Genomic DNA, 14,018 nt, shown 5'->3' on the forward strand with positions numbered 1-14,018 from the left:
CATTCACCACCCACAACATTCATGTTGTCCCGAATGCCACTCTGGGCTCGTGTGGGTGGAACAGGCTTTGGTTTGTTAACCGTCTGTGTGAGATCGCATGTCCCCTTCTTATTGGAGAGAGAGAGAGCCCCATGGTGGCCGGAGATGGCACAGCATGGGACGGGATCGCTGCATCCCCCCTCCACTACCTCCCCCACCATCCTCCCAGCCTTTAATGTGTCTCTCATCACTCTGTTGACATGCCAGCACTTTCGCCATGTCCATGGTAATGGCTCATTCATGTTTACCTCCTTGTGAAAACATTCCCTATTCTCTATCCTTTCCCTTTTCTCTTTCAAGACTGTCAAGGGAGTTGTGATTATATAACTTTATGACACATCTCTTGCCTTTGGTTTTGGTATCTTTACAGTAAATCTGTGTGGCATGCATGGAATTTTCAGTGGGATCATCATAGTGTTCAGATTATCAAAGAAATAATGTTGAAATTGCAATCAGTTTAATTACTGTATGTGTGCGCCTAAGCGTGCGCCTAAATGTTGAAAGTGGATTGGCTCACAAAGTAAATTATCCCACTAAGGATGTATACTGAGCTAAAATATAAATGCAACATGCAAAGTGTTGGTCCCATTTTTCATGAGCTGAAATAAAAGAGACCGGAAATATTCCATACACACAAAATGCTTATTTCTCTCTGGTGCTGAGGAGTATTTCTGTCTGTAATAAAACCCTTCTGTGGGGAAAAATAATCATTCTGATTGGCTGGGCCATGCTCCCCAGTGGGTGGACCTGGCTCCCAAGTGGGTGGGCCTATGCCTTCACAGGCCACCCATGGCTGTGCCCTTGCCCAATCTTGAAATCCATAGATTAGAGCCTAATGAATTTATTTAAATTGTCTGATTTCCTTCTATGAACCGTAACTTTGTAAAATATTTGAAATTGTTTCATGTTGCGTTTATGTTTTTGTTCAGTATATATGTGTCAATGCGAGAAATGGACGTCATATAAATGACAACACGGGCTACAACTCTGTCAAAGCACAATAGGCCTACAATACATATTTTATTTGATCAAAACTCGCCATAAATGGTTTGGATTATTAAGGTAGATGAGTGGAGCCCGAAACAAATTCAATATTTCTTTAAATTGGATTAAGAAAAGTATTGTTATTGCCAGATCACCCTGTTTTATATCTACATCAAACAACAATTCGTACTAAAAGTAGCGTTACAGTGAAAATGATCACTTTATGCAGCTATCTATTACTTTTGACTGCTCGATATTATCAGCATCAACTAGTATGGTATGTCTCCATAATCCTTTGCGTCTCGCAATAGTTGCCAGTCATTCTGCCGACGAGACGAATGTAAGTGTTGAATGGAGTCAAATAACTAACTGCGAATTATACCTGGTTTATTTTGACCTGGCTTATTGATAGGTACGTTTTTATATTCATTTTTTAAAACTTGCATATTTGATTTCAGACAGTATGAAAGAGACAACAGCCAAGAGACGCGAGAAACCCAAGGACTCCAAGGCTGAGAAACAGAAGGATGCGGGCCCCGAGCCGCAGGATGTGGAGATGCCGGAGGAGGACTCGGCCACTGCAGAAAAGAAACCCAAAGAACTTGATACCCTCACACTTGAAGGTAGCTAGCTAGGTGGTTAGCTGCGGTTTAACACAAACACTGGAAAGGATACATTCAAACTCAATGTCAGATACGGAATGTTGCAACTGCTTCGGGTTTTTGCTACCTTGCTAACGTCACTGTACCGAATGTTAGTTAGCAAGCTGCTGTTAGTCTATGTAACTAGCTAGCTAATTTGCCTGTTTAAATTGGCAACACTTTGACGTGTAACTATCGTTAGAGAATGTAGTTAGCTGACCTAGTTAGTCAACATATAGTAACAGGCTAACTGCGTTTAACGTTGGTCTGACTTTTAATTCACTCGCTATATTAGTAACAAGCTAGGTAGCTAACGTTAGCTAGCTAGCTATCTGGGTGCCTAACAACGAAATCCCCTAGTCATAGCTAGCCAGCTAGCTAGTTAATCAGTTTGCTAGCAATGTTAACTTCAATTTGTGTCAGTTGGAAATCACTTTACTGCCGTAACCTGTCAAAGCAGTACTTTTATAGTTTTGTGTATCCAATTGTAGCTACCTAGCTTGACAGGTCATTGTATTTACAAATCTTTTCACTTTTGAATTGAGTGAAAGAACTGACATTAGCTGTCAGATTGTTTGTTTTTAATCACTCTTCCATAAGTCTCTCCTTATGACCTTACTCCTCCAACTCCCGTTGCAGACATCAAGGAGCATGTGAAGCAGATAGAGAAGGCTGTGTCGGGCAAGGAGCCTCGCTTTGTGCTGAGGGCCCTGCGTGCCCTGCCCTCCACCAGCCGCCGCCTCAACCCCAACGTGCTGCACAAGGCTGTGTCTGGCTTCTACACCTCCAACGCCGCTGGCAAAGAGTTCCTACTCAGCTTCCTAGAGGAGGTATGATTAGTGCAGATAGAAAAGACTGGTACTACTATTACTACTTCTATTGCTGAGAAACCTTGACTATGAACTATTACTCATTGCCTTTATCTCTGTCTCCTTTTGCCCACTTGACTCCTTTGGTCCCTTTCTGTCCGCTTCTGTCTTTCCTTTTCCCTCCTCTACCCACACCCTCTCCCCTCCATCTCTTGCATCCATCCAGCCCATGGACACCGAGGGAGATGTCCAGTTCAGGCCCCGTACGGGGAAGGCAGCTGCCACCCCCCTGATCCCTGAGGCGGAGGCCTACCTGCAGCTGCTCCTGCTGGTTTATCTCACCAACAACAAACGCTACACAGAGGTGGGCTGACGGAGTTCACACACTCACTCGCTCTCGCACCTCTGTCTCTCGCTCTCATGCATGCACAGTACATATTTATGTTGGATTGAGCTCTGAATTCTCTTTGGTATATACAATGCTCACCACACAGTAGTCCTTAGAAAGAAATGTCTGGATTAATTCCCGACTGCCTGTCTTGGTTGTTAGCTTCTCACTTTTCTCTCTGTAGGCCCAGAAAGTGTCAGATGAGCTCTTGCAAAAGATCGGACCTCAGAACCGGCGTGCTCTGGACCTGGTGGCCGCTAAGTGTTACTACTACCACTCCCGCGTCTACGAGTTTCTCAACCAGCTGGACACTGTGCGTAGGTAAGCCCACCAACACTTTCACTGACTGTTTTTGTTTTTTCTGACTTAAACACATAGTGGGGAAAGATGGAGGTTGTCTCAGAAGGCAGTAGGCCAGTTTGAACCTATGCAGGTTAAAATGTAATGCCTTCGATCGATTTTAAACTAAAAACCCTTCTCTCTCAGTTTCCTGCACACGCGCCTGAGGACGGCCACCTTGCGGCACGACGCCGACGGCCAGGCCACGCTGCTCAACCTGCTGCTGAGGAACTACCTGCAGTACAACCTGTACGACCAGGCTGAGAAGCTGGTGTCCAAGTCAGTCTTCCCTGAGCTGGCCAACAACAACGAGTGGGCCCGCTACCTCTACTACACAGGTGAGAGGGACTGGGAAGGAGAGGGACTGGGAAGGAGAGGGACTGGGAAGGAGAGGGACTGGGAAGGAGAGGGACTGGGAAGGAGCCCTAAGCATACCAATTTCTGTTGACATAAGATGTCACCTGTGATGGAACTGTATACATTTTACTAGTAAGACATCAGAAGTTTAGTTTAATCACATTCAATTGAATTACGTTTATCAGGCCTCTACAGGTTTTCAAGTGACCATAAGAAACTGCCTCAGAATATGAATGAATTTGTAGTTGTGGCTTAGTTTGCTGCTTTTCCACTCAGATCATTCTCTCCTTCAACCCTCCAGGTCGTATCAAGGCCATCCAGCTGGAGTACACAGAGGCCAGGAGGACCCTGACCAACGCCCTGAGGAAGGCCCCCCAACACACAGCTGTGGGCTTCAAACAGACAGTTAGTACACCCAGCATGCAGTTTTGTGTGCAATTATTACATTTTGCGCACACTTACGTTAGTATTTTAGCACTCTTATCCAGAGCGACTTACAGGAGCAATTAGGGTTAAGAACCTTGCTCAAGGGCACATCGAGAGATTTTTCACCTAGTCGTCACAGGGATTTGAACCAGAGAACTTTTGGTTACTGGCCCTAGGCTACCTTATTAAAAATGAGAAACTATTGTTAAGGTTTTAAAGTTGTCACTCAAATTTCACATAGTGTGTTGCCTGACTATATTGTCTGTCAATCAATCCAACTTTATTTGTACAGCACATTTCTTACAAGGGATGATGCATTTCATATTTGTTTTAATAATATTTTGTTTAAAAAAATATATATATATTTCTCCTCGTCATACACGAACAACAACTGAGACGCACACAATGACTACATCTCATCTGCCAAGACCCACATGCTGATGCTATTTCAATAATTCAGGGGATGCATTTCTAAGTGCTTAACAAATAATATAGCCCACCGTATGCCACAAAATTCAGGTTGTTCACATCTTCTCTCTATCCCTATCAGGTTCACAAGTTGCTGATTGTGGTGGAGCTGTTGCTTGGGGAGATACCAGACAGGCTGCAGTTCCGCCAGGCTCCTCTGAAGAGATCACTAGCGCCCTACTTCCTGCTCACCCAGGGTAAATTGCCGGCAAGCTGGGTCATGAGAATGAGTCTTAAGCGCGAGTAAGATGTGAACCCTGGTCTCTGTTCCCACACAGCTGTCAGGACGGGTAACCTGGCCAAGTTCAACCAGGCTCTGGATCAGTTTGGAGAGAAGTTCCAGGCAGACGGCACCTATACCTTGATCATCCGCCTGCGACACAATGTCATCAAGACAGGTCAGTGACCAGGCCTTTCACTTCGGGCTCTTCTTCCACATTCTCAGATGGCTTCCTCTTCTCTTTAACAGTTTTTGGTCATGGCTCTTCATTTTTAACATGTGAATGAATGACTTGTTGATATTTAACACCATCTCTCCCTGTAGGTGTGCGTATGATCAGCCTGTCATACTCACGTATATCCCTGGCAGACATCGCTCAGAAGCTCCAGCTGGACAGTTCAGAGGATGCTGAGTTCATAGTGGCCAAGGTAACATGATATACTACAGCCATACTCAGTTGGTGGACCGTGATCCGAGCCCAGATTGGGGTCAATATGGTCTAGGGGGGCGTTTATCAGAAAACCAGTCGGTATCTGGTGTGACCACCATTTGCCTCGTGCAGCGTGTCAGATGTCCTTCACATAGGGTTGATCAGGCTGTTGATTGTGGAATGTTTTCCCACTCCTCTTCAATGGCTGTGTGAAGTTGCTGGATCTTGACAGGAACAGGAACACGCTGTCATACATGTCGATCTACAGCATCCCAAACATGCTCAATGGGTGACATGTCTGAGTATGAAGCCCAAGGAAGAACTGGGATATTTTCAGCTTCCAAGAATTGTGTACAGATTCTTGCGACATGGCATTGTCATGATGAAACATGAGGTGATGGTGGCGCATGAATGGCATAACAATGGGCCTCAGGATCTCGTCACGGTATCTCTCTGCATTCAAATTGCCATCGATAAAATCCAATTGTGTTCGTTGTCCATAGCTTATGCCTGCCCATACCCCTCCACCCCATGGGGCACTCTGTTCACAACGTTGACATCAGCAAAGCGCTCACCCACATGACTCCATACACGCCATCTACCCGTTAGTTGAAACCTGGATTCATCCATCAAGACCACACTTCTCCAGCGTGCCAGTGGCCATGGAAGATGAGCAATTATCCACTGAAGTCTGTTAGGATGCTTATCTGCAGTCAGGTCAAGACCCTGGTGAGGATGACGTGCATGCAGATGAGCTTCCCTGAGACTGTTTGTGTAGAGATTCTTCGGTTGTGCAAACCCACAGTTTCATCAGCTGTCCGGGTGGCTGGTCTCGGACGATTGAGTAGGTGAAGAAGCCGAATGTGGAGGTCCTTGGGCTGGCGTGGTTACATGTGGTCTGCAGTTGTGCGGCCGGTTGGACGTACTGCCAAATTGTCTAAAATGTCGGAGGTGGCTTATGGTAGAGAAATTAACATTACAGCTCTGGTGGAAATTCCTGTAGTCAGCATGTCAATTGTACACTCCCTTAACTTGACACAGTGGCTTTGTGCACCTGTGCAATGATCATGCTGTTTAATCAGCTTCTTTATAATGTCACACCTGTCATGTGGCTGGAGAAATTCTCAATAACAGGGATGTAAACACATTTGTGTGAAATAAGCTTTTTGTGCTTATGAAACATGGGACCTTTTCATTTTTGTTCAGTGTGTGTGTGTATATTGTTCAGTGTGTGTATATTGTATTGTACCTTAAGCTCATGATTTATCCCCACCGCCTGCTCTACATCAGCTCATACAAGGATTTCCTAAAGAGCATTAATAGAGAAGCACATCACTTGTGTGTGATAAATATGAAATGCAGTCAACTGTCCTAAGCCACTGGTGGCAAGGGAAAACTACCTCGGTCTCTTACTGATTTTCTTTCTCCCAACCTCATCCCTCTTTTCCAGGCTATCCGTGATGGAGTGATCGAAGCCAGCATCAACCATGAGAAGGGCTATGTTCAGTCTAAAGAGACCATGGACATCTACGGTACCAGGGAGCCCCAGCTGGCCTTCCACCAGAGGATCTCCTTCTGCCTGGACATACACAACATGTCTGTCAAGGCCATGAGGTTTCCACCCAAGGCTTACAACAAGGACCTAGAATCAGCAGAGGTGTGTACCAACTTTGTACTACTCCTTGTATTAGCCCCTGAAATTGACTGTCGTGAGGGTTCTTTTGTAGGAGATAATATGAAATTGTTCTTTATCTGTGCTGCTGAACTACCAGTATGCTGTATTTCACTGTTGTGACCACAAGGGGGCAGTGTTAACTAGCTTTGTAATGTTATATTTGGGACTAGAATTTCAGACTAAATGCTAACTGTCATTCTTAAATGTTAGCTATTTGCAAACTTAATCATTTTAAAGATGCACTATGCATAAATCACTCCACCATTTTCTGGTTGTTAAGTCTAATAGTTTGCCTAATTTCAGTTTGTGAGATTCATTGTACCATCAAAACACTGAAATATCTTTTCCATAACCCAAAATATTATATTTTCAGCTGGTGTACAAAACTAAATTTAAAAGACACAAAACCTAAGAATGGGAGGCATAGAAATAGGGCACATAGAACAGATATACTGCTTAGACTTGCTTTCAATGAGAATGACAGATCTATAACACATTTCTATGGGAATTTGGTCAGGTCTCCCAAAAAGTTACATACTGCAGCTTTAGTGTGTGTGTTTGCATTTCAGGAGCGCAGAGAGCGGGAGCAGCAGGACCTGGAGTTCGCCAAGGAGATGGCGGAAGATGACGATGACAGTTTCCCATGATCCTCTGAGAGGAACGAGTACAAGGATGCCTTATTGTTTTTTTCCCTTTCTCTCCCCCCTCTATTCTTCCTCCTCCCTCTTGTAATAGTTGTTTTGTTTATTTCTCTGCAGGCACAAGGCCATTTATAACATATGTATGTTAGCATTGTAACATACAATAAGAACACCTCTATTCAACCCTACCACTGGTCCTCGTTGTCCCTGCTTTTAGACTTTGCGTGTCACTGTCAACTTGCTGGGAGAGGCATTTTGTGTATCTGTATTGAGTTTGAGGCCAGCACGCAAAACCAGTCTTTGTCAATTTAATCTAATTTGGGGAACACTCATTTGTACAGTGAATGTCTAGCAAACTAAGAGCCTTTTGGCACAGAGCAGCTTGTAAGGTTTTCTGTCAGGAATTTATGTTGGCTCCTTGGTTGTTATTTTTGCTGCGCAATGCAATTCAATATCTTGACAGCAGCCCTTTCTAAAATGCAGATATGGAAACTCGTATTTCAAAATACCTTAACAAAATTAAATTGTTGTCCCTCTTTAGAACTGTGTGCTGTTGAGCTCAACTAGTTAGATTTGTCTCTGCCTCATTGTTCACGGCTCCTGTTCCTTCCTCTGATTTCTTCATTTAGCTCCCTCTTCCTCCTGCCTCATAGGGTGCATCCCAATTATCTCTTTTGTTCCATTAGCTTCATGTATTTTAAAAGAAATGACTGGTATAATAGTGCATTCAGAAAGTATTCAGACCCCATGACTTTTCTCACATATTGATACGTTAATATCATATTTTTCCCCTCAATCTACACACAATTCCCCAATATAATGACAAGCAAAAACAGGTGTTTAGAAAATTTGGCCAAATGTATAAATAACTGAAATACCACATTTACATAAATATTCAGACCCTTTACTCAGTACTTTGTTGAAGTGCCTTTGGCAGTGCTTACAACCTGGAGTCTTCTTGGCACTGCTATATTTGGGGAGTTTCTCACATTCTCTGGAGATCCTCTCAATCTGTCATGTTGGATGAGGAGTGTTGGCTGCACAGCTATTTTCAGGTCTCCAGAGATGTTTGATCGTGGTCAAGTCCGGGCTCTGGTTGGGCCACTCAAGGACATTGAGACTTCTCCTGTGTGCTTAGGGTTTTTGTCCTGTTGGAAGGCGAACCATCGCCCCAGTCTGAGGTCCTGAGCGCTCTGGAGCAGGTTTTCAAGGATCTCTCTGTACTTTGCTCTGTTCATCTTTCCCTTGATCCTGACAAGTCTTCCATCCCTGCCTCTGAAAAACATCCCCACAACATGATGCTGCCACCAACATGCTTCACTTTAGGGATTGTCCCAGGTTTCCTCCAGAAATATTGCTTGTCATTCAGGACAAAGAGTTTAATATTGGTTTCATCTGACCAGAGAATCTTGTTTCTCATGGTCAGAGTCCTTTAGGTGCCTTCTGGCAAACTAAGCGGGCTGTCATGTGCCTTTTACTGAGGAGTGGTGTCCGTCTGGCCACTCTACAATAAAGGCCTGATTGGTGGAGTGCTGCAGAGATTATCCTTCTGGAAGGTTCTCCCATCTCCACAGAGGAACTCTGAAGCTCTGTCAGAGTGACCATCGGGTTCTTGGTCACCTCCCTGACCAAGGCCCTTCTCCCCCAATTGCTCAGTTTGGCTGGGCGGCCAGCAAGAGTTTTGGTGATTCCAAACTTCTTCCATTAAAGAATGGAGATCACTGTGTTCTTGGGAACCTTCAATGCTGCAGACTTTTTTGTTGTATCCAGACCTGTGCCTTGACGCAATCCTGTCTCAGAGCTCTACGGACAATTCCTTCCACCTCATGACTTGGTTTTTGCTCTCATCTGTGGGACCTTTCCAAATCATGTCCAATCAATTGAATTAACCACATGTGGACTCCAATCGAGTTGTAGAAATGTCAAGGATGATCATTGGAAACAGGATGCAGCTGAGCTCAATTTTGAGTCCCATAACAAAGGGTCTGAATACTTAAGTAAATAAGGTATTTCCTTTTATTTGTAAAAGTACATACAAATGTGCAAAAATGTTTTACCTGTTCACTTTGTCATTATGGGGTATTTTGTGTAGATTGATGAGAAACATTTAATTGAATCCATTATAGAGTAAGGCGTAATAAAATGTGGGAAAGGGGAAGTGTTCTGAATACTTTATGACAGCACTGTATAAACCAGTCATAATGCAGTCCTATACCAGTCACTTCCTGCAAAGTGAACAATGCCCATGCCAACACCAATCCAGTGCGTTTCAATATCTGCAGACTAGTGAATGAGTCATACTTCAGGAGGGAGAATAGATTATTGGGACACACATAGACATACAGTAATGGGGCAATTGCAAGGTAATGATGGTTCTAGAGCATCGCACTTGATTACTCATTCGCTACGGTGAAAATGTAATATTAAAGCTCTAGGCAAAATGTATTGACATTGTTAGGGATCGTGGCTCGTGTTCACTAGCAAGCGGTAAATTGCCTTCGCTTGTGGGCCTGCTGACCTTAATTGCCTACCGTCTGTAAGCTGTTCGTGTCTTAATGACCATTCCACAGGTGCATGTTCATGAATTGTTTATGGTTCATTGGACAAGCATGGGAAACAGTGTTTAAACCCTTTACAATGAAGATCTGTGAAGTTATTTTGGGGGGGGGGGTTACAAATGATCTTTGAAAGACAGGGTCCTGAAAAAGGGACATTTCTTTTTTTTGCTGAGTTTGTATTACAATTATACACTTCAGTGTTTACCAATCTTGGTCCTGAGACATCAATGGTTACACATTGTAACTAATAGACTAGAAACAGGATTTAACTAATTAAAGGCTGATTTTTAATTCATATATACAGACAGAATGAAAACTCATTTCCTTCATCTGCATTGATCTGATAAACACAGGATAGGTGTAGTATTTCATCAAATGAGACTTAATTTCAACCAGCAGAGACTGTGAAACACTTCATTGAAAGAAGTTCCTGCAAACTATTACAGACTACAAAGGGAATTGCAGCCGAGAGCTGCCCAGTGACACGAGCCTACCAGACAAGCTAAATAACTTCTATGCTCGCTTCCAGGCAAGTAACACTTAAACATGCGTGACAGCATCAGCTATTCCGGAAGACTGTGATCACGCTCTCCGCAGCCGATGTGAGAGACTTTTAAACCTGTTAACATTCACAAGGCCGCTGGGCCAGACGGATTACCAGGACATGTACTTCGAGCATGCGCTGACCAACTGGCAAGTGTCTTCACTGACATTTTCAACCTCTCCCTGTCTGAGTATGTAATACCAACATGCTTCAAGTAGACCACAATAGTCCCTGTGCCCAAGAACACTAAGGTAACCTGCCTATATGACTAATGACCCGTAGCACTCACGTCTGTAGCCATGAAAGGCTGGTCATGGCTCACATCGACACCATTATCCCAGAAACCCTAGACCTACTCCAATTTGCATACCGCACGAACAGATCCACAGATGACGCAATCTCTATTGCACTCCACACTGCCCTTTCCCACCTGGACAAAAGAAACCCCTATGTGAGAATGCTATTCATTGACTACAGCTCAGCGTTCAACACCATAGTGCCCTCAAAGCTCATCACCAAGCTAAGGACCCTGAGACTAAACATCTCCCTCTGCAACTGGATCCTGGACTTCCTGACAGGCTGCCCCCAGGTGGTAAGGGTAGGTAACAACACATCCACCACGCTGATCCTTAACAAGGGGGCACCTCAGGGGTGCGTGCTCAGTCCCCTTCTGTACTCCCTGTTCACTGCACGGCCAGGCACGACTCCACCACCATCATTAAGTGCGCTGATGACAGAAGTGGTAGGCCTGAACACAGACAACGATGAGACAGCCTATAGGGGGGAGGTAAGAGACCTGACCATGTGGTGGAAGGACAACAACCTCTCCCTCAACGTGTTCAAGACAAAGGAGATGATTGTGGACTACAGGAAAAGGAGGACCGAGCACACCCCCATTCTCATCGACAGGGCTGTAGTGGAGCAGGTTGAGAGCTTCAAGTTCCTTGGCGTCCACATCAACAAACTAACATGGTCCAAGCAGACCAAACCTATTCTCCCTCAGGAGACTGAAAAGATTGAAGGAGAGAGACTGTTATTGAGAAAATAGGGTAGTTAAAGAAGGTGTTCAACAGGAATCTGTGTGTCCTCACCTGGTGTCCACACTAAGTGGCTGCAGAGTACTTAATACTGAAAAACGCGAACGGACACACAAGGACAAACAATATAGCGTGGTTATAGAAATAATGAAGTGTCTTACTATTCTCCATGGTTGGCCCTCTTGCCTATTCTTTGACGGTGGAAGGAGCCACAGTTGTAATCCTGAGCCTGATTACTGCACAACACAATCCATCAATCAGATTGATACATGAGTGTTTAGGTGTGGGTTATAGGGTGTCTAATTGTTCCACATTCTTTCAGTATGGGTGACTTGAAATAGTCTGTTGTTTTTGCACAGACATCACACCCTTACTTAAACAGCACCCTCACCTGAGAAGTAGAAATCAAATGAAGAGAAACTAGGAATTGAATAACTGCAGTTGACATAGCTAAGTAAATGGAATAATACTCTTATTGCAATGTGGATGACTTAAAAAAGCCTTTGGTTGTGCATAGTGTAGTCTATGGTGTTGCCATGGAACAGCACCCTCTTCGAAGAAGTAGGAGGTGAATATCTACCGCACACGGATCGCTTCCCTTGCTGTGTTGTTGGACCCCATCCTTGAAACATCCTGCAGAGCAGCAGACTTCTCCTCTGGCACACGGCGGCGAGCTGCAGATCCCCTCCTTGTCCTTGTGTCCATCCTCAGGAAGTTATGCAGAACACAGGTAGCCTTCACACGCCTGAATTCCTCCTGGAGGCAGTCCCAGATGGCCCTGGTCACCCAACCTTGCAGTGTCCATTAACTGTAGGCAATCGTTTTGAAGGAATCTCCAGTTACAAGGTAACTGTAGGAATATGGAAGATAATGTAATTATTAGACTTTTACATCACCAGGTCATTGTGGATTACTAAAGTATAATATCCCTTATAATAAAGTATGATAACATTGGATTGATAGATGCATGGGCACACACAGTTGAAGTCGGAAGTTTACATACACCTTAGCCAAATACATTTAAAAACTCTGTTTTTCCACAATTCCTGACATTTAATCCTAGTAAAAATTCCCTGTCTTAGGTCAGGATCACCACTTTATTATAAAAATGTGAAATGTCAGAATAATAGTAGAGAGAATGATTTATTTCAGCTTTTATTTCTTTCATCACATTCCCAGTGGGTCAGAAGTTTACATACACTCAATTAGTACTTGGTAGCATTGCCTTGAAATTGTTTAACTTGGGTCAAACGTTTCGGGTAGCCTTCCACAAGCTTCCCACAATAAGGTGGGTGAATTTTGGCCCATTCCTCCTGACAGAGCTGGTAGGTCTTCTTGCTCGCAGACGCTTTTTTAGTTCCGTTTCAGTTTAAATAACTAAGTGTATGTAAACTTCTGACCCACTGGAATTGTGACACAGTGAATTATACGTGAAATAATCTCTCTGTAAACAATTGTTGGAGAAATTACTTGTGTCATGCACAAAGTAGATGTCCTAACCGACTTGCCAAAACTATAGTTTGTTAACAAGAAAATTGTGGAGTGGTTGAAAAACGAGTTTTAATGACTCCCACCTAAGTGTTTGTAGACTTCCTACTTCAACTGTATGTATGTGTAGCATGTGACATTAACAGGATCATATCAAGGATAGCGTCACAAATGAATACATAAATATCACTTGAAGCTTGATGATGAGTTGATCATTTGAATCAGCTGCGCAGTGCTAAGGCAAAAACAAAAACGGCCACCCCTTTGAGTTCCCAGGACCAGGACTGAGAACCGCTGCTCTTCATTGGGACCTCTACATACGCCGACAGACTTTCATAGCTCTCTTTATCCGAAGAGAAAACCTCACAACAGTCTTCATTATACTCAAATTACACTGCACTGAATAGTATGTTACTATTATCTCCGTCCATACTTCTAGGGACAGGAACTACACAAAAGTGCCTGCCCTATCCGGAATAGCCTACTCTCTCACTTTGACAGTTGGGGCTATTATCCTTTCACCCTCCTCCATGGCTGTTAGCTACCTACAAATGCAGTTGGAGTTTGATTTTTACAGTGATAAATACATAAAGATAGCTAGCTAACTGAATTAAATATCACCAGCTACCTATCTATACACTATGTGAAGTTGGCTAGATAACTAGCTAGCCCATTTAGCAGCTCATTTGAGTTAGCCTGCACTGTAGCTAGTTAGGTTTATTTTACATTTTCGAAATGTATTTACTTGAATATGTTCTCCCAGCCTTGTGGACAAGTTTGTTTGTCACCAGAGTGTTTTAGAGGATATTACTATTGAAATATTTACCCATTTAATAGCCAGACCTTCATACAAACTTTTTAAAATGTTTTAATCTTCATACAGACATGCTATGCAGAATTCTTGACGCACAATCGAACTTGCTGCTGTCATACGCTGCCACCACGCCCACAAGCGAGTCACAATGGGCGGCGTA

The 14,018-nt window shown here is 43.7% G+C and overlaps 1 protein-coding gene and 2 long non-coding RNA genes across 4 annotated transcripts in view; 2 read left to right on the forward strand and 1 right to left on the reverse strand.

Moving 5' to 3' along the window:
• LOC149978890 (uncharacterized) overlaps positions 1-14,018 on the forward strand; it is a 699,006-nt gene that overhangs the window by 421,540 nt on the left and 263,448 nt on the right. The gene's annotated exons all lie outside the window — the stretch shown is intronic.
• LOC110486150 (26S proteasome non-ATPase regulatory subunit 3) lies at positions 1,080-7,611 on the forward strand. Of its 2 annotated transcripts, none has more exons than XM_021557539.3 (12): positions 1,080-1,363; positions 1,482-1,646; positions 2,304-2,494; positions 2,700-2,837; positions 3,046-3,182; positions 3,348-3,538; positions 3,859-3,962; positions 4,534-4,648; positions 4,730-4,849; positions 4,996-5,099; positions 6,552-6,758; positions 7,346-7,611. In XM_021557539.3, exons 2-12 carry the CDS (start codon positions 1,487-1,489, stop codon positions 7,421-7,423), a joined length of 1,545 nt encoding a protein of 514 aa, XP_021413214.1. In that variant the 5' UTR covers positions 1,080-1,363; positions 1,482-1,486; the 3' UTR covers positions 7,424-7,611. The 2 variants fall into 2 exon arrangements, with proteins under 2 accessions (XP_021413214.1, XP_021413215.1); XM_021557540.3 differs by having other exon boundaries at positions 1,262-1,363; positions 1,486-1,646.
• On the reverse strand, positions 10,131-13,987 carry LOC110486151 (uncharacterized). The gene is made up of 2 exons (XR_002468038.3): positions 13,871-13,987; positions 10,131-12,406 (listed from the first exon to the last, which is right to left on the reverse strand). It is a non-coding gene; the product is annotated as an uncharacterized LOC110486151 (long non-coding RNA).

Source organism: Oncorhynchus mykiss, chromosome 13, assembly GCF_057628025.1.
Source record: "Oncorhynchus mykiss isolate SJ-2025 chromosome 13, ASM5762802v1, whole genome shotgun sequence".
Lineage (NCBI taxonomy): Eukaryota > Metazoa > Chordata > Actinopteri > Salmoniformes > Salmonidae > Oncorhynchus > Oncorhynchus mykiss.

Bases quoted from the DNA above. Each gene is read 5' to 3' on its own strand.
- LOC110486150 (XM_021557539.3), top strand. From the start codon at position 1,487: ATGAAAGAGACAACAGCCAAGAGACGCGAGAAACCCAAGGACTCCAAG. The intron at 3,183-3,347 runs GTAAGCCCACCA...CTTCTCTCTCAG, and splicing joins CAGCTGGACACTGTGCGTAG to TTTCCTGCACACGCGCCTGA. The intron at 3,963-4,533 runs GTTAGTACACCC...TATCCCTATCAG, and splicing joins CTGTGGGCTTCAAACAGACA to GTTCACAAGTTGCTGATTGT.